The sequence below is a fragment of the Physeter macrocephalus genome, chromosome 14 (assembly GCF_002837175.3).
Source record: "Physeter macrocephalus isolate SW-GA chromosome 14, ASM283717v5, whole genome shotgun sequence".
Lineage (NCBI taxonomy): Eukaryota > Metazoa > Chordata > Mammalia > Artiodactyla > Physeteridae > Physeter > Physeter macrocephalus.
This window is the reverse complement of record NC_041227.1, coordinates 49503458-49527262: the sequence shown is the minus strand read 5'-3', so window position 1 is coordinate 49527262 and position 23805 is coordinate 49503458. Positions and strand designations below refer to the sequence as shown.

Genomic DNA, 23805 nt, shown 5'->3' with positions numbered 1-23805 from the left:
ACCAGTTCTGTGTCCTTGGAGGCCCCCAGCCCAGTCCTGGAGTCCCAGGCAAAGCCTGGCTTCAAGCTCCCACGTTGGAAGGCCGTTCAGCTCCCAGGCTGCTGAGGACCGGAAGGAGGAGCCCTTGCACTCCATCATCAGCAGCTCGGAGACCGTGCAGGGTACTGTGTGTAGCTGCGTTTGGGTCCAGGAAGTCTTTGCTGGCTCGTTGCTGGCTCGTGAGGGGAAGATTTTGAGGCAGAAGCAGTGATTGATAGAGCCACCCACTCGCTTCAGACGAAGGAAGGCCTTGGTTGGAGGGAGGGTTCCCCAAAACAATGCCTCCTGCGTTTCCGGCTTCTCAGGAACTTCTGACTTCCATCCTGGCATATCTTGCCCCCTCTGGTGGTCATCCGTGAGTTCACACGGGGCCCCTTTAAAGTGGTGATACACGGCACATCTGCTGATAATCATGGAAGCAGGACGTAAACTCAGTGTTGGCCCCGCCGGTGAAGGACTGCACTCTGAGTTGTCCTTCATTCCTGGCAAGTGTGGAAGGCAATCTCCAGAGCCAGTCCTGCAGTGGGTCCATTTCTGGCTTTCAAATGAGACGACAACAGAATATTTGATGTTTGGGTTAAGAGGAGAAGTGAGGTTTTCTTGTTATTTTGCTCTCTAAATGATCAATTTGGAAACCACTGTATTCAGGAATAGAATCCAGGGTCTGGTTGTTAGAGCCAGCTTGCCTCACAACTGGGTAAAGTGCCAGCCTCAACAGCCCCTGGAGGTAGCCCGACCTGAGGCCTGCGGGCTGCGGGGAGGGAGGCAGGTGAGGGCTTGTGCCCCTACGCCCCTTTCTGCGGGGAGAGGGAACCACTGGTTTGTTCCGCTCCCAAGACCTCCTGCCTGAGCCCCAGACACTTGGTTTCTTTCTTTCTTTTTTGTTCGCTGTTTTGAAACATGTTTAAAACTCCTTACCTTAAAGATATTTTTGAATGTTTTACATAGCATATGCTTCCACGAAAAAAGACATTAAACTTTATTGGTTGTGTCTGCGATTCATTACTAGGATCTGTTTCCAAACATGAGTTCCAGGCTGAGACAAAGAAGCTTCTGGACATCGTTGCCCGTTCCTTGTACTCAGAAAAAGAGGTGCGGTACCTGCTAATCACTCCTGGCGCTAGCAAGGTTTCTTTTGGCGAGACTGTTTCTATGCTATTTTGGGGAGGTGCCAGCTAGTACATTAGTTGTGAAAATGCATTAAATTTGGACAGGTCCTGATCTTGGCTACCAGTGAGAGTATTTTTACCAAAATCTGTTGGGTTTTATGGATAACTATATGCAGGTGATTCTTTGAGCCAGATTGAACCTGGGAATTAATGAATTTTGCTGATAATTTAGAAGTCCCTCAGGTGTTGCCGTGGGGTCCTGCTGAGGTCCATCTCTGTGGTGTTGTCGATGTGCGCTGAGACCCTGGGTTCACGCCCCTCATCACCTGGCATCGCCACCTGTGGTCTGTGGGGGTGTCGGGGCTGGAGGAGGAAGACCCCGTCCCAGTGTGGAGTAGAGCAGGGAGGAGCTGCCAAGGACCTTTTTGAGGAGATGAAGCTCAAAATGATGAAACTCAAGGGTGACAGGCCATGGTGAACCATCATTTCCATGCTCATTTTTGCTAAAATGCAAAGAATTTGAGAAGGGTAAAGCACAACTTTCCAAAATGAAAGGACTTTCCAGGGAATATTTCCAGGTCTCGTCCTGTTAAATTCTATATTCAAGTGTCCCGGTGACATCCGGCTTCTGTTCTCTTGGGGTCAGGTCACACCTCCTTCCCTCTCCCCATGTGCTGCGTCTGACTGTAAGTGGAAGGTCTGTCGCGGGTAAAGGGCTTTACAAACACGGGTTGGTAGTTGGGTCTGTGGCCCTTTTTTCTCCTGAACATGGTAGGTCTGGTTTGTGATTAGATTAAATGAAGTCAGTGAGTCCTTCGTGGAGTAGAAAAAATATGTTTTGAGGATATTTTGACATCCCTGGGCAAGAGTTGAGAAAGAAGTTGTCTCACAGGGTCCTGTTTGGAATTAACAGATCGACACCTAACTCCAGGTTTGATGTTGAGGAAGGAGCAGTAGAGTCAGAGTCGACGTAAAGTTGGGGCACGGCAATGTGATCTAACTTCAGTCATTCTGTGAGCTGCCCTGGAGAAACTGCCTTTGAGGAAAGCAGGACGTCTTTCTGGTTAAACAGTTCTGTGGCATTTCTCCCCCAGCCTGTACCAGTCGTTGCAGATGCTGCTAACCAAATAGGTCCTGCAGCATTGGCATCTTCTTTCCATTTCCGTAGGTGTTCATGCGGGAGCTGATCTCCAATGCTAGCGACGCCTTGGAAAAGCTACGTCATAAGCTGGCGTCTGAAGGCCAGACACTGCCGGAAATGGAGATTCACTTGCAGACTGATGCCGAGAAAGGCACCATCACGATCCAGGTACTTCATCCAAGTGTCCCGATGTGGGGCACGCCACCTTGCCTCCCATGCTGGCGACCGCCAGGGCCTCTCCACCCACTGGGATGGGGGACAGGCTGCCTTTTCGTCATGGCTCTAGGCTTCTAGTGATCTGCTGACCACCTTTACTGTTAATTTACTGTAAAAAACACTCATTCAATATAGAAAATTTAGAAAATACAGATAAGCAGAAGAGGAGACGTTTTATTTATTGTTAAATTTTATTGAAGTATAGTTGATTTACAATGTGTTAATTGCTGCTGTACAATGAAGTGACTGTTATACATATATATTCTTTTCATATTCTTTTCCATTCTGGTTTATCACAGGATATTAAATATAGTTCCTGTGTTATACAGCAGGACCTTGTTGTTTATCCATCCTATATATAATAGTTTTCATCTGCTAATCCCAAACTCCCACTCCATCCCTCCCCACAACCCGCCCCGCAACCACAGGTCTGTTCCCTATGTCTGTGATTGTGTTTCTGTTTTGTAGATAGGTTCATTTGTGTTGTATTTTACATTCCACATGTAAGTGATATCATATAATATTTGTCTTTCTCTTTCTGATTTAACTTCACTTAGTGTGATAATCTCTAGGTCCATCCATGTTGCTACAGATGGCTTTATTTCTTTTTTTTTTATGGCCGAGTAGTATTCTATTGTATTATATATATATATATACCACATCTTTATCCATTCATCTGTCGATGGACTTTTAGGTTGTCTCCATATCAGCACTATTGTAAATAGTGCTGCTGTGAACATAGGGGCGCATGTATCTTTTCGAATTACAGTTTTGTCTGGGTATGTGCCCAGGAGTGGGTTTGATGGATCACATGGCAACTCTAGTTTTCTGAGGGACCTCCATACTGTTTTTCATAGTGGCTGCACCAGTTTACATTCCCACCAACAGTGTAAGAGGGTTCCCTTTTCGAAGAGGAGAAAATTTAAAATCACCCCATCATTCAAAGATAAATACTGTTGACATTTTAGTATGTGTCTATTTAGGGTTTTGATCTATGCATTTGTCTACATATCTAAATAGATTAAAAAAATTTTTTTGGCCATGCCACGAGGCTTGTGGGATCTTAGTTCCCTGACCAGGGATCGAACCCGCGCCCTTGGCAGTGAGAGCGCGGAGTCCTAACCACTGGACTGCCAGGGAATTCCCTAAACAGATTTTTAAATGATATATTATTTTTTAATATACAGGTGACCCTGAATAACACTGGGGAGGCGGGGACAGGCCCTCCCCACAGTCAGAAATCCACATATAACTTCTAGTCTGCCCTCTGTATACCCGGTTCCTCCACATTTGCAGGTCTCCCTGTGCAGTTCCTCAGTACCCACTGTTCCACATCCACGGATTCAACCGACTGCGGGTCGTGTGGTACTGTAGGTAGTACTTGATATTGGAAAAAAATCTGTGAATAGGTGGACCCGCACAGTTCAAATCCGTGTTATTCAAGGGTCAGCTGTAACTCTTCACATTTTTTAAAAAATTTATTTATTTTATTTATTTATTTTTGGCTGTGTTGGATCTTCGTCGCTGCACACAGGCTTTCTCTAGTCGAGGCGAGTAGGGGCTATTCTTCATTGCAGTGCGCGGGCTTCTCATTGCGGAGCACGGGCTCTAGGCGCGCAGGCTTCAGTAGTTGCAGCACGCAGCCTCAGTAGTTGTGGCATGTGGGCTCAGTAGTTGTGCCTCGTGGGCTCTAGAGCACAGGCTCAGTAGCTGTGGCACACGGGCTTAGTTGCTCTGCGGCATGTGGGATCTTCCCGGATCGGGGCTCGAACCCGTGTCCCCTGCATTGGCAGGCGGATTCTCAACCACTGCGCCACCAGGGAAGCCCCACACTTTTAACTATACTTATACTCTTGTGATGCATATTTCCCCATGTTATTGAATATTCTGTGGTGTACTGTATTTTAATCACAGCCCGGTATTTGGATTAACAGTCTTACTTTAGATGCAGCAATAGTTTTGGCGGCTGTTGTAACCTTTGAGCAGTTTAAAGTCAAAGAATTAGAAAGGCAGAAGTGGGGTTCATCAGGCAGTGGGCCTGAGGGCCACCACATTCCTGAGACAGCTGCTCTAGGACCTGCTGGCTGGGATTATGGGGCGGCGGCGGGGGTTGTGGGGCGCGCATCCTACAGGGTGGAGGGCCTGCCTCCGTGGACTCTGCCTCTTCCCAGCAGGCCTGGTTTCACTTCTCAGAATTGCTGCTGGTGTCTGGTGCTCTCTTGTTCACTCCTTTGCTCTGCTCTGTGCATGTGTGTGCCTTGCTTGCTGCTGCTGTTGTTTTGAGAAGCTTTATTGAGATAATGATTTTTACATATAATCAGGTTCCCCAAGTTCAAGTGTACAGTGTGTTTGGACCAACATACACGGTCATGGGACCACCCACACCACTGATGTCATCACCCCAGTATTCCCTGCCCTTTCCAGCCCGTGTCAACCACTGATCTGCTTTCTGTCACTATGGTTTTCTGTTTTCTAGAATTTCATATAAACAGAATTACACAGGAGGTAGTCTTTTGAGTCTGACTTCTTTCACTTGTCACAGTGCTTTTGAGATTCTTCTACGCTGTTGCATGTATCAGTAGTTTGTTCCTTTCTGTCACTGAGAAGTGCTCTGCTGTGTGGAGGCATCACAGTTTTATGTATCCATTCACGAGTTGGTGAGCACTTGGGGATGTTAGGAATAAAGCCACTGTGAACATTTAAGTCTTCGAGTGGGCATATATTTTCATTTCTCTTGGGTAAATACCTAGGAATAGGATTGCTGGGTTGTAAGCAAAGTGTCTGTTTTAACTTTATGAGAAACTGCCAAATGTTCCCACAGCAGGTGTCCCATTCTGCGTAACTCCTGACAGCATTTGGGATGCCAGTGGCTGCACATCCTTGGCAGCACTTGTCACTGTCAGTCTTTTTAATTTTAGCCATTCTGGTGAGTGAGCAGTGTATTTCATTGTGGTTTTAATTTTAATTTCCCTAATGATTAATGGTGTTGAGTATCTTTTCATGTGTTTGCCATTCGTATATCTTACTTGTGAAATGTCTTGCAGATTTTTGCTCATTTTTAATCAGGTTGTTTGTCTTTTTATTGCGTTGTAAGAGTTCTTTGTATATTCTAGATACGAGTCCTGTATCAGATATACTTTTGCAAATATTTTCCCCTAGTTTGTGGCTTGCCTTTTTATTTTCTTAGTAGTGGCTTTTGAAAAGCAGAAGTTTTTAATGAAATCCAGTTTATCACTTTTTCCTTTTATGCTTCATGCTTTTAGTGACCTATCGAAAAAGTCTGCCTATTCCAAAGTGATAAAGATTTTCTCCTATCTTTTCTTCTACAAGTTTTACAGCCTTGGCTCTTACACTTAGATCTGTGATCATTTTGTGTCTATGTAAGGGAAGGGCTAAGAGTTGTTTTTCGCCTGTGGCTGTCCCATTGTTTCTGCACCATTTGTTTTTCCTTTCCCCAGTGATTTGTCTTGGAACCTTTGTCAAAAAATAACGTGACACTGTGCAGCTCTTCCTGGACTCTGTTTTGTCCCTTTAATCTATGTGTCTATCCTCTAGTGAGGTTTTCTCCAGTGAGGCCTGGCTGACGTGGCTGGAATTCGCCTTTTCTGGTGACAGTGTTCTTACTTTGCTGGGCCCGCCTGGCAAGTGTAACTGATGTGCTCGTGCCTGGGTGTCCCCACACGTCCATCCTGGCAAGCGTAACTGATGTGCTTGTGCCTGGGTGTCCTCAGACGTCCATCCTGGCTCCCTGGTGCAGTCTCTGGGGTGCTTAGCTTGTCTCTCTCCTCAGGACACTGGCATCGGGATGACACAGGAGGAGCTGGTGTCCAACCTGGGAACCATTGCCAGGTCGGGGTCGAAGGTAAGCCCCCTGCTGCCCTTTCCTCAGGTGCTGCAGCTGTTCCCCCTCTCAGGTTCAAGGGTCTCCCCTCGAAGGGCAGTTCTGACCAGAGAGGGTAGGTCCCAGACGCTCTGGACACCAGCTTCAGAGGAATGTCCTCAGGCACGAGCTTGTTGGCATTGGGGACCCTTTATCACAGGATTTCACTGTGTCGTCACGGGGACCTCAGAGGTACTTTCTGTTATTTGCTGGATGGAGTCAGTACTTTGCCCATAGTTAGAAACTGGCCAACCCTAGGTTCAAAGCTCATCAGTCTACGTCTGATACGCCAGCCATTCTGCCTCCTGACGCTTTTATCCAAGTGCTTTCTTACTATTTATTTGAGCTGCACAGGCTTGAGGAGGGAGCGATGCAGAGACGGCATGGTCCATGATAGTCCGCGGGGCCCACGGGTTGCAAGCTGACTTTTCTCCAGAACTGCTGCATGGAAACAAGCGGCCTCCATGCTTGTCTGCTCCAGGGTGGTCGGGTACTGGTGCAGCTTGAAGCCAACAAGGGGAGGATGGTCAAGGGGTCCTCCTCCAGCACCAGCCCCGGACCAAGGCTGTGTCCCTCGGCTGCCTTTGTGCCTCTCCTGGGTGAACAAATGCTCTTTGTTTTTTGTGGGCCTAAGTGGTGCCTAAAATGGCACTTCATGCCAAGTGCTTGAAAACAGTCTAATTGTTAGTCCAGAGTGATTCACAGAAACTTCTACTTTAAAAAACGACTTTACCATAACTGTTTCCTCCTACTACAGTTTTGGTTGTATATCTATGAAGGGAATCTGTGCTGTCATCACATACAGTAGCTACTAGCATGTGGCTGTTTGAATTAAAAATTTTTTAAAAATATTTTAATTTTATTGGAATACAGTTGATTTAGAATGTTGTGTTTAGTTTCAGGTGTACAGCAAAGTGATTCAGTTATACATATACGTATAATCATTCTTTTTTAGATTCTTTTCTCATAGGTTATCACAGAATATCGAGTAGAAGAATTTAAATTAATTAGAATTAAATACAATTTAAAATGTATTAGTTCTTTGGTCACACTAGCTACACAGTTCAAGTGCTCAGTAGCCAAATGTGGTCAGCAGCTCCCACATCGGACCACACAGAACATTTCCATCACCACAGAACGTCTCTTGAACAGTGTTCATAGCAACAAGTGTATGCATTTTACTTAATTTTTAATATTAGGAACTTTACGTGAGTTACAGTAATTAAGTGCTTTGTGATACCATACAAAAGCATGTGTTTGGTGTGTAGTTTGCCCACAAATCTAGGAGTCTCCTCCCCTGAACGTCAGGGGCCACTCTGGGCTGGGCCCTCTGTGGGGAAAGGGGGTGGAGTGTACGGGGCTGTCTCGAGGGTGAACCACAGCCTGAGACTGCGCTGGAGGAATGGATGTGCTGCAGCAGGCAGACGGCAGGTCTCCGAGGCAGGGCCGCCCCCCTCTGACTGGTCTCACCCCACAGGCCTTTCTGGATGCGCTCCAGAGCCAGGCGGAGGCCAGTAGCAAGATCATCGGCCGGTTTGGAGTGGGTTTCTACTCGGCCTTCATGGTGGCTGACAGAGTGGAGGTCTATTCTCGCTCGGTGGACGCAGGCAGCCCTGGTTACCAGTGGCTTTCAGACGGGTAAGTGAGCAGGTCCCACGTCACACATGGAGTGTCCCCAGGCCCTGGGGCCATCGAGGCAAGTGTCGCCTGCCATGCAGAGTGGGACTCAGCTGGAGCTCGCAGCCTGGTCTGGGAAACCAGCCTCCTTGGAAAGCGCCAGCGTGCCGTCCTGGGCTTTTCATGGGAGGCCTGAGCCCCACACTCGGGGAGCCGTTACTCTTTTTTGCCGGGTGGGTCCCTGCTCTGTGCTCTGGGGCGGGTGCCTTTGTTCTGAGGGCGCGTCCCTGACTCCTCATGGGGGTCAGGGTTTGGCTCCCTGGCTGCCCCACCTCCCGCCGTCTCCACCGTGTGCTGGGCCTGCGATGTCCAGGAACATCTCGACTGTTCGTGGAGGATGGCACCCACCATAGCCAAGGTTAAGTGTTTATCTCACAAGCCCCCAAACTTCATTTCTGAATCCTGCTTTCCTGCAGGAAAAGTGAAAGTGGGGCCCACAGTCACCAGGGCCGAGGGATCGACAAGGGTGCCCCTCGTGTGCTTCTGCTCTTGGGAGGAGGCGCCTGGCCAGGGGTCTGGAGTGCTTGGAGTTAGCACAGGACGGGGGTCTCTTCCCGGAGTCTGGCGCTCGTGAGACTGAGAGGTTGTGTTCAGGAGCGGGGAGGCCCGCGCCCCAACCCCAGCGGCCACTGTCCCTGGCGGAGGTGTGATGGCTTGGGGGACACTCCAGCTTCCTTCCTATGCAAGTCCTGCCTGCCACGTGGGACTTGTCAGCACTGACAGGCGGAACTCGCCTTCCTTCTCCCGTGTCTTAGCTCTGGGGTGTTTGAAATCGCCGAAGCCTCAGGAGTTAGAACCGGGACCAAAATCATCATCCACCTCAGGGAAGACAGCAGAGAGTTCACCAGCGAGGCTCGGGTTCGAGGTGAGCAGGAGCCTGGGCCTCTGGGGACGTGCGCGCAGGTCAGCGCGGTACCTCCTGCCACTGCGTTTTAGGACATTTTGGGGTGGGGGTCGCAGGCGCAGGGCTGGCCATGGGTTGGGGCAGGGTCAGGTTTGCCCCCCTCCTTTCGAGCAGCACTGTCTCCACTGCGCTTGCTGGTGGCGCAGGGTCCTGTGCTTGTCCTGCCTGTGCTGTAAGATGTCGCCAGCCCGCCCACCCAGCCTGAGTCCAGGCTCCCGGACAACCAGAGCGGGTGCAGCTGCGAGGTGCTCCTCTCTGTCCAGGTCTCACTGGATGCTACTGAAGGTGCCCAGCGCTCTTCAAGGGGTCACGTTAGCCTGTGAAACCCTGTTTATGCCTCCAAGAAGGCATCGTGTCTCATGGTGGCCTGGGCCTCGAGATCCGGTTTGGGAGTGAGTTCTGCTCCCTGTGTGCGGGCAGGGCAGGGACGAGGCCTCCCAGAGCTGTGTGACCCCTGCAGCACCTTCCAGAGCTTTCATCTACAGAAGCTTCCCGTGTTCATTGCTTTTTTCTCTCTTCCAGATGTGGTGACAAAGTACAGCAAATTTGTCAGCTTCCCTTTGTACCTGAACGGAAGGCGCATTAATACCCTGCAGGTGAGGCCTGGCTGCCTGCAGGCTCAGGTGGCTGTGGAGATGAGCCGCTCCACGTCAGGCTGGCGGGGCAGAGGTGGGACTGGGCGTTGCTGTCAGAGCCCCAGGACTGGATGTTCTGGGGGAGGCGAGATCTGTGGGTGCAGGCAGGTCCAGGTCCATGTGCACCAGGGTGTCACCCTTCACAGCACACGCTTCGTGCTCCTGAGTGTATTCAGTCATGCTGCCGTCACTATGGTCGGTTCCAGAACATTTCACCCCCAGAAAGAGACCCCATGCCCATCAGCAGCCACTCCCTCTCCCCGCCCCTGGCCCCTGGCAACCAGTCCACTTTCTGGATTGGCTTATTCTGGGCATTTCATAAAAATGGAGTCGACCACTGTGTGGCCTTTTGTGTCCAGCTTCTTACTGTGTTTTCAGGGCTTATGCTGGTTGTAGGGTGTATCAGTGCTCTGTTCCTTTTCACGGCTCAGTAACTGTCCAGCGCGTGGCTCAACCGTGTTTCTCGAGCTCACCTGTTGGTGGCTAGTGTCATGACGTCGTGCAGGCTCGTCCAGACACTGCCTCCTGCTTTGCTCTTCCTGACACTGTGCTGGGGACAGGGCACTTGTTCCCAGAGCCTTTTGTGTGTCTCTCTGTCCAGCGCTGGAGAGGGTGGGGCTGGAGACAGAGGGCCCGGGAGGCCGACCCTCAGTCATGTTGAGGGCTCCTTCGCCAGCACCCGGGCCCCGCGAGCTCCACCAGGTCAGCTCCACGCGTTGTTGGGAGGATGCATCTGAAACATAACGTCCCTGTTCATTCCATTTCCAGGCCATCTGGATGATGGACCCCAAGGATGTGGGTGAGGGTCAGCACGAGGAATTCTACCACTACATCGCTCAGGCCCATGACAAGCCTCGCTACACCCTGCACTACAAGACGGACGCACCTCTCAACATCCGCAGCCTCTTCTACGTGCCGGAAACGGTGAGCCGGGCGCAGGCCTGCCATGCGGGCTGCCAGGGGCTTCTCCGCTGCTCCCTGGGTTTACACACCAGCAGCACTTCCCCTGAACGGTGACAGCTCAGCACAGACATCACAAAAATTGCCTTAGCAGCATCAGGATGAAAGAAAATCCTATATGTCTGGTCGGGTGAACAGAAGTTGAAGTGAGGGGTGCTGAACAGAGATGTTTGGCCCGGCAGGCCGGGGCTTTGTGGACGGGTGCGGGCGTCCTGTCTCCATGCAGTGCGCTCTTCCTACTTCCGCATGGCTCAGGGCAGCACCGTGAAGGCCCCACCAAATCCTGCAGCGGGGAAACCTGCTTGGGTTGAACCCAGCTTTCCTGGCTTTAACTGACTAGAGCCCCGCGCCTGTTACCCATCTTGGAAAGAGCTGTTCTACCCTCCCGCTGAGTGTGCTCTGCAGACCAGCAGCCCCAGCCTCCCCTGGGCCCATTAGGAGTGCAGAGCCTTGGGCCCCCGCCTAGGACCCCCCCAAGTCAGTTCCCACCTTAACAAGATCCCAACATGATGTGTGTGCAAACGGCAGCTTGGGAGGTACTGGTTTAGAGCAGGGTTGGCAGACAGCGGCCACTTTGGGCTTTGTAGCCTCGTACCACCAAAGACTCTGTCCCCGTGGCGGAGACTCACGGCCCACACTGAGATGGGCGCGTGTGGCTGGGTTCCGAAAACTGTAGACACGGGAATTTGGATTTCATGTATTTTTCACATATCATGAAATGTCCTTTTTTGCCTTTTTCCTCAACCATTTAAAAATGGAAAAGCCATTCTAAGCTATACAAACAGGTGATTTGGCCTGTGCGCTCTAGTTTACTGACCCCTGACCCCTAGCAGGCTTGGCTCTGTTCGCAGGAACATGTAAGTCATTGGGTTTTTTTTGGTTTTTTTTTTTTGCGGTACGCGGGCCTCTCACTGTTGTGGCCTCTCCCGTTGTGGAGCACAGGCTCCGGACACGCAGGCTCAGCGGCCATGGCTCATGGGCCTAGTCACTCCGCAGCATGTGGGATCTTCCCAGACCGGGGCATGAACCCGTGTCCCCTGCATCGGCAGGCGGACTCTCAACCACTGCGCCACCAGGGAAGCCTCTAAGTCATTGTTTTTATGGGGAGGGCGGCAGCTGCCCAGAGAGGGCCCCCCACCCCACCCGGAGCCACGGTGGGAGGGGCCTACCCCAGCCCCTCTGGGCTTTTCAACAGACAGACACAGGCAGGACACTGCACATTTGCCTCAAATCTCCCAGCCCAGGTAGCCTTAGGAAGGGGTTCCCCGTGACCTTGCAGGCTCTGCCTCCTGGCAGGGCTGCCACGGATTTCTGCTCTTGCCACCTGACGCTGCCCTTTCCTTGCCTCCAGAAACCAACCATGTTTGATGTGAGCCGGGAGCTGGGCTCCAGTGTCTCGCTGTACAGCCGCAAGGTCCTCATCCAGACCAAGGCCACCAACATCCTGCCCACATGGCTGCGCTTCATTCGAGGTTCGGTGCCGGTGTCTGTGCCCAGCTGTGTGGGCTGAGGCCCAGGAGCAGCTGCCTGCTCCAGATGCCAACACCATCAGAAAGGGCTCATCTTTGATGAGTGCGGGGTCAGGGCGAGTCACCACAGCTGCTGGCTGGTGAGCCGAGTCCTCACAGCGTGGCACCTCCCAGGGAGCTTCCTGTCTCCAAACACTAGTCTTGGTTGATTTATCCATGATATGTTATGATTTTGAATGGAAAACCCAGGAGGTAGTTTTGAAAGAGGGTCCAACTGATGCTGAAATCGTAGAAACTGTCCCGGCAAAGGCTCACCAGCCTTGCTTGCTTTCTTTCCAACCCCATGGTTGTGACCTGTGCTCTGCCTGAATTCTAGGAAGACAAGGGACTTGGGAGGAGGAGCCCCTGAGCGTCCTCCCTTCTTACCCACACTCAGCCCGTGTCTCACAGGTGTGGTGGACAGCGAGGACATCCCCCTGAACCTCAGCCGGGAGCTCCTCCAGGAGAGCACGCTGATCAGGTGAGCAGCCGCAGGACACAGTGGGCACCTCACCGGGTTCACCTTTGCCACGGAAGGCCCAGGCGGGCTTGAAGCTGCTGAGAGCAGAGGGTGGAGCTGAAGGTGCCCAAGGGAGCTATGGGCCTGGAGAATATGAACAGGTCACGTGTGCTTTGCCCCATGTTTTACTTCACGCTTTTATAAGAGGGCTTTGGAGACTGACATTGAGGAGAATTGCTGCCAATTCCAAGAGATGTTCCCTTCCTTGGCCAATCCCTGTCACTCAATCCCGGGGCAGCCGCGGCAGGGGAAGTTCCATGCAGGGCTGTCTCTGGGTGGACGAGGCAAAGGACGGCCCCAGAGCCAGGAGAACGTCTGACCTCGGTCCAGGAAAGTCACTAACGGTGTGAAGGAGACGGGCTGGGCATCGAACTCTCTGTTGGAGACATCGCTCTTGGAATCCTCGTGAGCTGGGTTGGCCGAATTTCTCCTCTCCCATCCTGATCATAGCAGCTGCTGCTATTTACTGAGCATTTATTCTCACCCAGACTGTACCAAGCCCTTCCTGTGCAGCCTGTGTCATCCTTGCAGGTGGGAGCCACTAGGTCTCCATGTCATAGTTGTGGAAACTGAGTTACAGGGAGGTCACACCCGCCAGTGAGTGAACCTGTATTTGAACCCACGTTTTCTGACCTCAGGCATGTGCTCTGCTCCCAGCAGCTGGGACTGGGCTGACCCAGATGCTGGCAGGATGCAAGGCTGCAGGCGGGGGGGTGTCCGGCCACTTGGTCACTGCTGGTGGTTTTCCAGGACTAGGTTGTCAGTCTGAGCACTCATCTTGACCAGCAGAGTCAGACTTAAATGAAATTTTTTAAAGAAACTGAAAGAAAAAGTAGAAACTTGATGCAAAGTATGTTTCCCCTGAACCCTGGGAGAGTAAGTTGTCCACTCTATGCCCATCGTCCCCTGGTATCTTAGGGTGTGTTTCCAGAGAACAAGGACAGTCTCCTCCCAGCCAGCACAGCCGTCAGTTGGAGTTGACGTGGTGCAGCTGCCACGTCTCATCCTCAGACCAATCCACGTTGCACACTTGTGCCCGTCACGACCTCTAGAGTAGGAGGGTCCAGTCCAGAGTTACACAAGCCTTTAGTTGTCATGTTTCTCCAGTCTCCTGGAGGTTGGCCGAATTCCACAGTCTTTCCCTGACTTTTAAGACCTGGATGCTTCTGAAGATTTCAGGCCAGTGATTCTATAGAATGGCCCTCTGCACGGATTATGTGATGCTCCCTCGTGCTTAGGTGTGGGAGTAGCACAAAGTGATGCATCCTGTCAGGTGGGGCACGACTTTGAGTTGTCCCCTTACTGATGATGTTCATGTTGACACTTGATTAAGGGGGTGTCTGCCAGCCGGCTCACGTGAAGTTCCTCTTTTTCCCTCTCTAATTAGTAATGATGTTATGTAATGGGGTGGTATTTGGCAGCTATGTGTTCATTTCTTATAATATGCATGTGCTTTTCTTAATATCTGTATAACTGATTTGCATGACTTGATTTCCTGTTTTATTCAAGGGCTATAATCTGTTACTGTCATTGTTTATTTTGATGCCCAAACTGTCCCTGATTTAGCAGGAACCTACTCAGGCTGATTCCTTTGCCCTTTGACCTAATCCCATTGTGCTTTGAGCACTTCTGTATTGAGGTTCACCCAATACCAACCAGCACTGCCGTGGTCTTGGCCTTTGCTTCCCTTGACAGTGAGGAATCTGCCTCTGATTATCCCTAATGTGTTTACCTCTGACCAGTCCCCTCCATGTTACCAGTCTGCCATTGCTGCTGCCCCACCAGCTCCCTGCTCCTTCACCTGCTTGGGCCCTGATGCCACACGGTGGGCTAAGGGGATGTCTGCCAGCCGTTCTGCCAGCTGCTCACTGTCCCCACTCTGGATGTCCTCTTCTGGGGTCCTTGGGCTCTGACACTCCACACCAGGCTCCTCCAACCCTCACCCTGCATGGACACCCTCTTCGTTTCATCCTAGCTGCTGTGGCTGCCCCACCACAGATGCAGGTGCTGCCCTTTGGCTGAAGGACTGAGTTATTCAGGATGGGAGTGGAAGAGGATAAGCTTAAATGAACGTTAAACATTATTGTTCCCCTACCCTGGATTATTAAGGAAACAAATGGTAATTTCACCTTTTTAAAGGAAAGGCAGAATATTAAGGAAATAAAAAAAAAATACTCCCTAATACCACTAATAGTGTTGCTCACGATTTTATGCCATTATGTAGTGCTCTGGTAAACACCCTGATACACAAGATCCCAATTTTGTAAAATTGTAGTGCACATATAGTATATCCAGTATAAACCCAAGTTAAAGTGTACGCATTGTTTATACAGCATTGATCCTAATTATGAAAAATATAATGCACAGCAAGTACTATGTATAGTCTTTGCATACGTTTATACTATATGTACCCTGTAATTTATCCATATTGGGATTTTTCTGGTTTTTCTTTCAACCCAGGCACTTTCTGATGTTATTAAGGATCATATCATTAGAGGATGTTGAGCTTTAATGGCCGTGTAGCTTTCCATCATTCATTTCAACCTGTTCTCTGCTGTTGAACACTGAGCTTGTTCATAATTGTTTTCTTTTTTTCTTTTCTGTAATTAAACTTGCTTCAGAGCTTATTTATTTATTTTTGGCTGTGCGTGGGCTTTCTCTAGTTGTGGTGAGTGGGGGCTACTCTTAGTTGCGGTGCACGGGCTTCTCATTGTGGTGGCTTCTCTTGTTGCAGAGCCTGGGCTCTGGGCGCACAGGCTTCAGTAGTTGTGGCATGTGGGCTCAGTAGTTGTGGCTTGTGGGCTCTAGAGCACAGGCTCGGTAGTTGTGGCACACGGGCTTAGTTGCTCCACAGCACATGGGATCTTCCCGGACCAGAGCTCGGATCCATGTCCCCTGCATTGGCAAGCGGATTCTTAACCATTGCGCCACGAGCAAAGTCCCATAATTGTTTTCTATTTTATGTGCTACAGTGAAATTCCTGGTCCATAAATCTTGGTGACTCATGAAGGTGTAATCTCAGAACCATAGTTTGTCACTCTCCACAAGGTTGGGGTGTGTGTGTGTGTGTGTGTGTCAGCTAGCATCCCTGACTCTAGGGGGCGAGTGTCTCCTTAACTGGTGTTGGCCAAGGGTAACTTTCTGGTATGTTGTCTTCACTTCTCTGATTATTAGTGGGATTGAACATTTTTTCATATCCTTCTGGCTGTTTGTATTTCGTGAAAGTTGCTCTTTTGTGATAAATGCTTTTCTGTTCATAGGAAACTCCAGGGCGTTCTACAGCAGAGGCTAATAAAATTCTTCATTGACCAGAGTAAAAAAGATGCTGAGAAATATGCCAAGTTTTTTGAAGATTACGGCTTGTTCATGAGGGAGGGCATCGTGACCACGGCTGAGCAGGAGGTCAAGGTAGGGTCTGGGTTTCTGGGCCTTTCTCTGGGCTGCCTTGGGCTGTGGAGGAAGCTTCTGGAGATCAGAAACCTGAGCTTCCCAGGACGTGATGATGGCATAACCAGGCACCCCAGTCACCGCTCCCAGGGACCAGGAAGTGCAGTCTTTGGCCTCTGGACTCCGCGGGTGGTCCCAGCAGGCCCGGCGTGCACTTGAGCACATGCCCAGCTCCTCCAGTGCCCTCAGTGGAGGGGAGCGGGCATTTAGTGTCTCTTCCCCCAAGGGCCTGGGGGGCTTGGGGAGGTCACAGAAGTCAGGACGAGAGGTGCCTGGTTCACGGGGTGGGGAGGGCAGGTGAGGTGTGTGTAGTCAGGGCAGTTCATCATGCGATCGGTAGAAATCCATCAACACTGTGCCACTGGGGCCAGGAGTCAGTTAATTGTGCAGTTACTTAAAAACGATGAGATTGTTCCATAAACATTTATTGGCCATTTTTAAGTTGTGATACAGTTCCCATACAATAAAATTCACTCTGTTAAAGTGAACAGTTCATTTAGTACCTAAACAGGTTGTATGTCCACCACCACCTGGTTCTGGAACATTTCCATCACTCCCAAAAGACACCTGTCCCCATTAGTCACTCCTAGCGCCGGGGTTTCGTCTTTTGCTCCAGGAACGGCAGCAGGGAAGGAGGGTGACCAACCGTCTGGGGTCCCAGGGTTCGTTCTGCAGGCCATGAGGGAGGGTGGGATGTGGGCTGGGCGCTGCGGCTACCAGCCTGCTCCCCCGAGGCCCTCATCACCCCGGGCCCTCCTAACCCTGGTTGTTGGCACAAGGACCCCAGCGGCTCCAAGTGCTGCCTGCTCAGACTCTCCACTCATTCCTCTCCGTGTTTGTAGGTAGCAGGACCCAGGTGGTGCCAGAGGCTTTTCTAAGTGCTTTATAAACACTGACTGACTCAGGATTTTTTAAATAAATAAATAAATTTATTTAATTTTTGGCTGAGTTGGGTCTTTGTTGCTGCACACGGGCTTTTCTCTAGTTGTGGCAAGCGGGAGCTACTCTTCGTTGTGGTGCGTGGGCCTCTCGTTGTGGTGGCTTCTCTTGTTGCAGATCACGGGCTCTAGGCACATGGGCTGTAGAGAGCAGGCTCAGTAGTTGTGGTGCATGGGCTTAGTTGCTCCGCGGCACGTGGGATCTTCCTGGACCAGGGCTCGAACCTGTGTCCCCTGCATTGGCAGGCGGATTCTTAACCACTGCACCACCAGGGAAGCCCCTGACTCAGTTAATGAGGATCCGTAACATGCACAAGAGCATGAGCTTAGCCTATGAACCTACAGCCTGGTTCCCTGGGTGGGCTCCCAGATCCCTGGTTTTGCCTGTTTGTCCCCCTTTCATCCCCACCACATCACTCTCTCATCTGGACCTCCTCTCTGGGCACCGTGGATTGTTGGAGATGAGTTGGTGGCATAGACGAGGCAGTTTACTGTCAGGTCACGTCCAGGCTGGTGCGTCAGGGAGCTGGGCCCCAGCCTGTTGCTGCTTCTGTCCTTACAGGCGACTCCCTCATGGAGTCAAGATGCCACCAGCAGTCACACACACATCTCAGCTGACAGGAGCAGAAGCACAAGCCCCTCCTTTCAGGGCCTGTTCTCCGAGTCACACACCCCACTTTGGCTTGTAACCCCCCGGGCCAGGACTCATCCGCTGGCTGTGAGGCGGGTTGGGAAGTGTGGACTTCACACCCGTGTCCCCTGCTTGGCGAGAGACAGGGTCTGTGACTCGAGACAGAGGGAGGATGCTGGGTCCAGAGTGGGCTCTGCCACGGACAGGGCCTAGCCACTCCTGGGACCGTTTGTGTAGCTCACCTGGAAAGGCCCTCTCAGCAAGGCCCTGGGCCACCTGTGGTGGAATGTGCTCTCCGAGGTCCCCTGAACTTCTGACATGGGGCCCAATGGACAGCACTGGAGTCCCCCAGAGCTCCCCAGGGCCCGAGCCAGTTCAGGGCGTCGTCCTTAGGCCAGGCTCTCAAAGGAGCTGCCTTGGCTGCAGGACACGGTCACCAGGCGGGTGTGAGGCCAGCCAGAGCCTTTCCTCCCTTAGCTGAAGGCTCCTGAAGTCTGTGCCCCGCTGTCAGGAGGCTTTCAGAGCCAGGACCTGCAATGAGCAGTGACTTGGCCTCTGTCCATCTACAGGAGGATATCGCAAAGCTGCTGCGGTACGAGTCGTCGGCACTGCCTGCCGGGCAGCTGACCAGCCTCCCAGACTACACCAGCCGCATGCAGGCCGGCACGCGCAGCATCTACTACCTGTGCACCCCCAACCGGCACCTGGCGGAGCACTCGCCCTACTATGAGGCCATGAAGTGGAAAAACACAGAGGTGGGTGAGCCGAGGGGCAGGCTTGGCCCCGACCAGGCCTCCCTGCACTTGTCCTTCCCTTGTGGCCAGGTCAGAGGGCGAGGGGGTCTGAGCACTAAAGAAGGGTCCCCGTGCTCACTGGGGAATGGCTGAATGTGCCCACGATTCAGGAGAGCCGAGCAGTGAGAGTCAGCATCCAGGGTCTCAGAGGCCGGGCCCAAGCCTGCCTTCTAGTTTGGGTCTTTCTAGGAGGTGACACAGGGATTTCTCTATAAATAGCATCACTGCTTCTAAGATATAGCCAGAGCCTCCCTGAGAGTCGTCTGTAAACCACTGTATCCACAAGGCCCAGGAACCCCAGCATCCCCTGCATGGATGGCCCTCAGATGCTGGGCCCAGCCTGCAGCCCCAGCCCCTGCTCCGTGTCCCTCTCCTGTCACGGGCAGAGGGTTCCCCGGGCCTGATGGAAGCCATTTCGGGTCCTCACAGGTTCTCTTCTGCTACGAGCAGTTTGATGAGCTGACCTTGCTCCACCTTCGTGAGTTTGACAAGAAGAAGCTGATGTCTGTGGAAACGGACATCGTTGTCGACCACTACAAGGAGGAGAAGTTTGAGGACGGCTCCCCAGGTCAGCTTGCTTCCCTTCTCTCTGGGCACAGGTGTGGATGGTGGCCTGGGGTGCAGGTGAGGCCAGGCAGGTCCGGGGAGCTGGCACTGTTTGTTACACGGCCTCTTCCGTTCTGCAGCAGTGGGTCTATATGGGGTTTTCTTTTCAGCTTGCCTTCCTAAGATTGATAAAGCTTAAGAGAATCAGACATTTTAAAGCCCTAACAAAATTATATGGGCCTCAGGCAATCAAAAGTATCCTTTCTGGGGTCCAAATTTATCTGCTTAATTTTAGATGAAGAGTGTTCTGGTAGCTTCTGTCGTTGTGCCAGTGGCTGGCGGGGTGGAGGGAGCCTATGGGGAGGGAGTTGTGGAGACGGCCTCCGAGCTCACCCTTCTGCTTTCCTGTAGCTGGCGACCGTCTGTCAGAGAAGGAGACAGAGGACTTGATGGCCTGGATGAGAAACGCGCTAGGGTCCCGTATCACCAATGTGAAGGTGAGGCCTCCCAAAGACGGGCCACCACCCAGCCACCATGGCCCTTGGTGACTGCACAGCTGGCCAGCCTGCCGCTCCTGCATGTGTGCACTCGTGAGCACGTAGCCACATGTGCCCAGGGAGTTGCTGAGGCGGGGTGGGTAAGCTTGACTTCGCCTCCACTTTGTAGAGCACTTGGAACCAAGAAAGTGGAAGGTGAGCAGCTGAGGGCCTGGTGGGCAGACAGAAGCAGAGAAGAGGTGTCCCCAGGTAGCCTCCCCCAGGCCATCCTCGTCCAGGCCTAGAGGAGCTGCAGTGGCTGAGGACACAAGGGCGTACGGTCCAGCTTGGGTTCTCAGTGGGGGTTCTGGGTAGGCTTTAATGAGCTAGGAACCCACTGATCCAGCTCTGAGCTGCAAGAGAAAAGACAGAGTCACCAGGGAACAGGTGTCACTGGCTGAGGGACATGTTCAGGAGTGGCCCCAAAGGGACAGGTAGGTGTGCAGGGTAGGGAAGGCCGAGAACAGAGGAGGGCAGACCTGGGGGCTCCACAGGAGGTAGCAGTGGGTCTCTGAGGGAGGCGAGGGCTTCCTGGCAGGGAGCAAGGCGTGTGGCTGGGGTTTCTTTATGTTACACACATACCGTGTCCATGCTTTACAGCGGTGACTCATTTAAGGTGGCTTAGGAGGTAGGTAGAATTCTCGTCCATGTCCTTTGAAGGAAACAGGCAGAGCGCTTCCGCAGGTCAGGAAGTTGTGGAGCTGGATCCTTACTGTGCTGCCGGGAAGGGGGCGGCCATGGGCCCAGCAGGCCCAGGAGAGTCTCTGGCGTTAAGTGAGGAGGCCTGAAGCCTGTGGGGCTCGGTGAAAAAAGGTGTATTTGATGAAATAAAGGCCAGAGGGAGCCACAGGGAGGGGGTGGGTGAGAGCACCGTCTGCAGGAAAGATGGACACAAGATTGAGGAAGAGAGGCTGGGCCAGGGGAAATGGGGTGGCCAGTCCTGGCGGGTCTTAAGACAGTTGCTGTAGGACTTGGAAGTGGACCCTGTGAAGCACAGAAGTGCAGATAACACCAGGCAAGATGGACCTTGGATGAAAACTGATAGGTTAGAAATTGGTAGCTTTGGGGTGTAGAAGAGGAGGGAGTTCCCAAGCAGGGTACGATTCAGGCTCCCTCTCATTAGCAGGTGATTGGGAGGGAGGGAGGAGCACTGCTGGTTGAGGGTACGTCCCTGGAGACCTGCGTTCTCCTGTCTTGTCATTTGGGGAAGCTTTATACCTGGTCAAGACCCTGCCACGCAGGGCCCCCGTCACCCCCGGCCTTGCTTGCAGGTGACTCTTCGGCTGGACACCCACCCTGCTATGATCACGGTGCTGGAGATGGGGGCCACCCGGCACTTCCTGCGCATGCAGCAGCTGGCCAAGACCCAGGAGGAGCGTGCTCAGCTGCTGCAGCCCACGCTGGAGATCAACCCCAGGTGAGGCTGCCGGCTCCCGGCCTCTTGGGCCCAGGACCCTCGATGCCCAGGGGATGGGCATGCTCATTTCTGACCTGCCAGGTAGTCTTTTAAAATTGTATGTGAGTGGGTGTTCTTTTATTTATAACACATAGAAAGTGCATAAAGCTTTTGGACAGTTTGATAAATGTTTATAAACACCTGTGTAACTGAAATGTATTAAACTATACCTATGTGATGTTTAAAAAAACTGAACCTTGCTGGTGCCCCGATGCTCCTGTTTTCCTCCCACTTGAATTCTGTCCCGCTCTCCAGGGAGAACCACAGTCCTGACTTCTGCATCAGTCACTTCCTCGCTGTGCTTTATGGTTTTTCGGCTACTTGTGCGTCATTACACACAAGCTCGGTTCTGCCTGTTTCTGAACTTCACGTGAATGGTCCCTTGTGCACGGGTTCCCTTTGAAGCCTTACTTTCTTCCCTCGGCATGTGATCAGATGCATTCATCTGTGTGGGTGACTATAGTTTGTTCTTGTTCACAGCTGAATCACAGGGTATGAATCTACTCAGCACAATTATTTATTCTGATAGACATTTGGGTAGTTTCCATTTGGAGGCTGTTGGGAACACATTGCTCTGAACATTCTTGTCACCCGTTTGGTGCTGCACATGTGTTTCTCCGGGATGTGTGCCCAGGCGTGAAAGCACCTTATCCTCAGCTGGGCTGAGTAAGGCCCACTGCTTCCAGAGGGCAGAGCATGGGAACCCAGGTCCCTGCAAGTTAGAAGGCTACTGTTCTTTTTATCCGTTGGGCTTTAAAAAAAAAGTTGATTGGTAGTTCTTTATATATACTTTATCAGTTGCAAATATCTTTTCTCACTGTCTTTTCACCTGTCTAAAGGTGTCTTTTGAAGAGAAGTTCTTAATTTTAATGTAATCAAATGTATATACATTTGTTAGAGATTTCTTAAGACCCCAAAAAGCATCTATTCCAGACATGAGTTTCTTCTGCATGTCCTTCTTAAAAGCTGTATAGTTCTGGCCTTTCATGTTGGTTGAGCCCATCTCTAACTGGCCTGTCTGGGATTGGGGGCTAAGGGGGGTTCTAGTTTCATCTTACTCCATTTGAACACCCTGTTGCCCACACCGTTAACTGTGCTGCCTTCTCAGATGAGTATCTCTTGGAAATTTATGTTTTCTTTAGAGTTCTTGTACATTTTTTATAGTTATTTGATGTGTCTTTTTTATTGGATATTTTGAAATTTCATTTTCACGGTGAACCCCCCCACCCCCAGTTTCCTCACGTATCTTCGGAGATGCTGTGCAGGGCCTCCTCTGGTACACTTGCTGTGCAGTGTGCTCACCTGCTTTGTAAAGTGTTTGCTACTCTGAACAGCGCTGTGAGGGGAGGGAATCATCTCGTTTCAGACAGGGACCAAAGACAATCCTGCTGTCCCCTGAACCTTCCCCCAGTGCCTTCAGTTTTATTTATCAATTTTTGCCATTCTCTTAAAATTATACCTTATAATTTTGATGTATGTTTCCCATTGTATTTTTTCCTGTGCAGAAAATATTTCTCTTTTGTAGTCAGTTATTCTTTTCTTTCTGACTTCTGGGTGTTTGTATTTTGTTTAAAAAGGCTTTCCCCTTCTGAGATTATAAATACTTCTTCCCTGTTTTCTTCTAGTATTATGCTTTTTTGCTTTTAATTTTTACATTTAATCTTTGATCCCTCTGGAAATTATTTTGGTCCAAGGAATCACGTAGGAATCCAACTTGTTTCCTGGGTGCGGCCCAGTTATCCTGTCTTTATGAGGTACTAACGAAATTCCTATATGAACTGGGCCATTTATACATTGTCCACTTTGTTGCACTGAGCTGTTACCTTCTCATTTTCCAGAACTGTTTAATTACTGGAGCTTTATGTTTTAACTGGGACTTCCTCCTCCATGTTTACTTTTCTTTATAAATTTTATACTAGATTTTTTAGATTAAATGAATCCTATTAAACATGGATTAATTTAAGGAAAGTTTCACTTCTATTTATGGTCCAGTTATCCAAGAACTAACAAACATGTCTTTTCATATATTAAACTCATCTTTCTTTACCTTAGTAGTGTTTCATTTATATCAATTTAATATCAAAATTTTTGCTTGGTTTTCTGGGTATATAATCTATAATTGATCATTCTTAAATTTTTTGTGTGCTTTTTTATACTGGACCTTTCTATTACCCTTTTTTGCATGTCCTGATAACCCCAACATTTGTCACTGGAACACAAAGCTGTCAGGCTGTGTGTGCACCCCCAACCCTGAGCTAATAACTTCTGGTGGTTTCTGTGTTCAGGCACACACTCATCAAGAAGCTCAGTCAGCTGAGAGATCGCGAGCCTGACCTGGCCCAGCTGCTGGTGGATCAGGTGAGTCTGCTGGAGGAATGCAGAGAGTAAACCGAGGCCTGGGGCTGTCAGCTTCAGGAGGCTGCCTCTTCCTTTGAGGTCCCTGGGTTGGGACCAGGCCTTGCTCACCCTCCCACTAACAACAAGGTGCTGCCTTGCCTTTCAGATCTACGAGAATGCCATGATCACAGCCGGGCTCGTCGATGACCCCCGACCCATGGTCAGCCGCCTGAACCACCTGCTCATCAAGGCCCTGGACCGACACTGACAGCTGTGAAAGCCCCAGGTCCTCCTGCAGTGTTTGTTAGGGCTGCAGGAGAAGGGGACAGATGGAACCGTGGGACAAGGCAGCCTGAGACCAGTCATGGAGTTGGGGGGTGGGATGGGGACGATGACACACGAAGGACTGGATGCTGCCGATGAGAACACCTGCTTTTGAGCTTTATTTACTTAAAAGGTATTTCTTTCTTAAGACTTTTTGTCCAGACTGAGAAGGTGGGGGTGCTCTGGTGACACAACCTCCAAGCTTAC

General features: G+C 51.0%; 2 protein-coding genes across 2 annotated transcripts in view; one reads left to right on the top strand and one right to left on the bottom strand.

Annotated features, from left to right (window-relative positions):
• TRAP1 (TNF receptor associated protein 1) lies at positions 1–23746 on the top strand. The gene is made up of 17 exons (XM_028498372.1): positions 1–161; positions 1049–1131; positions 2317–2457; positions 6296–6367; positions 7863–8023; positions 8818–8927; positions 9489–9562; positions 10370–10525; positions 11913–12033; positions 12481–12550; positions 15850–15997; positions 18175–18360; positions 18829–18967; positions 19357–19442; positions 20753–20898; positions 23223–23295; positions 23441–23746. The coding sequence occupies exons 3-17, from the start codon at positions 2323–2325 to the stop codon at positions 23540–23542; spliced, it is 1779 nt and encodes a 592-aa protein (XP_028354173.1). The 5' UTR covers positions 1–161; positions 1049–1131; positions 2317–2322; the 3' UTR covers positions 23543–23746.
• The window catches only part of DNASE1 (deoxyribonuclease 1), a 32642-nt gene continuing 28286 nt past the window's right edge, over positions 19450–23805 (bottom strand). The window contains exons 12-13 of the mRNA XM_007112678.3: positions 20064–20465; positions 19450–19834 (exon numbers count right to left, since the gene is read on the bottom strand). The gene's annotated coding sequence lies outside the window, so the exon portion shown is untranslated. The remainder of the gene's footprint in view (positions 19835–20063; positions 20466–23805) is intronic.

Coding starts and splice junctions, on each gene's coding strand:
- TRAP1 (XM_028498372.1), top strand. CDS start 2,323: ATGCGGGAGCTGATCTCCAATGCTAGCGACGCCTTGGAAAAGCTACGT. Junction 10,526..11,912: donor TCTTCTACGTGCCGGAAACG/GTGAGCCGGGCG, acceptor CCTTGCCTCCAG/AAACCAACCATGTTTGATGT. Junction 15,998..18,174: donor CGGCTGAGCAGGAGGTCAAG/GTAGGGTCTGGG, acceptor GTCCATCTACAG/GAGGATATCGCAAAGCTGCT.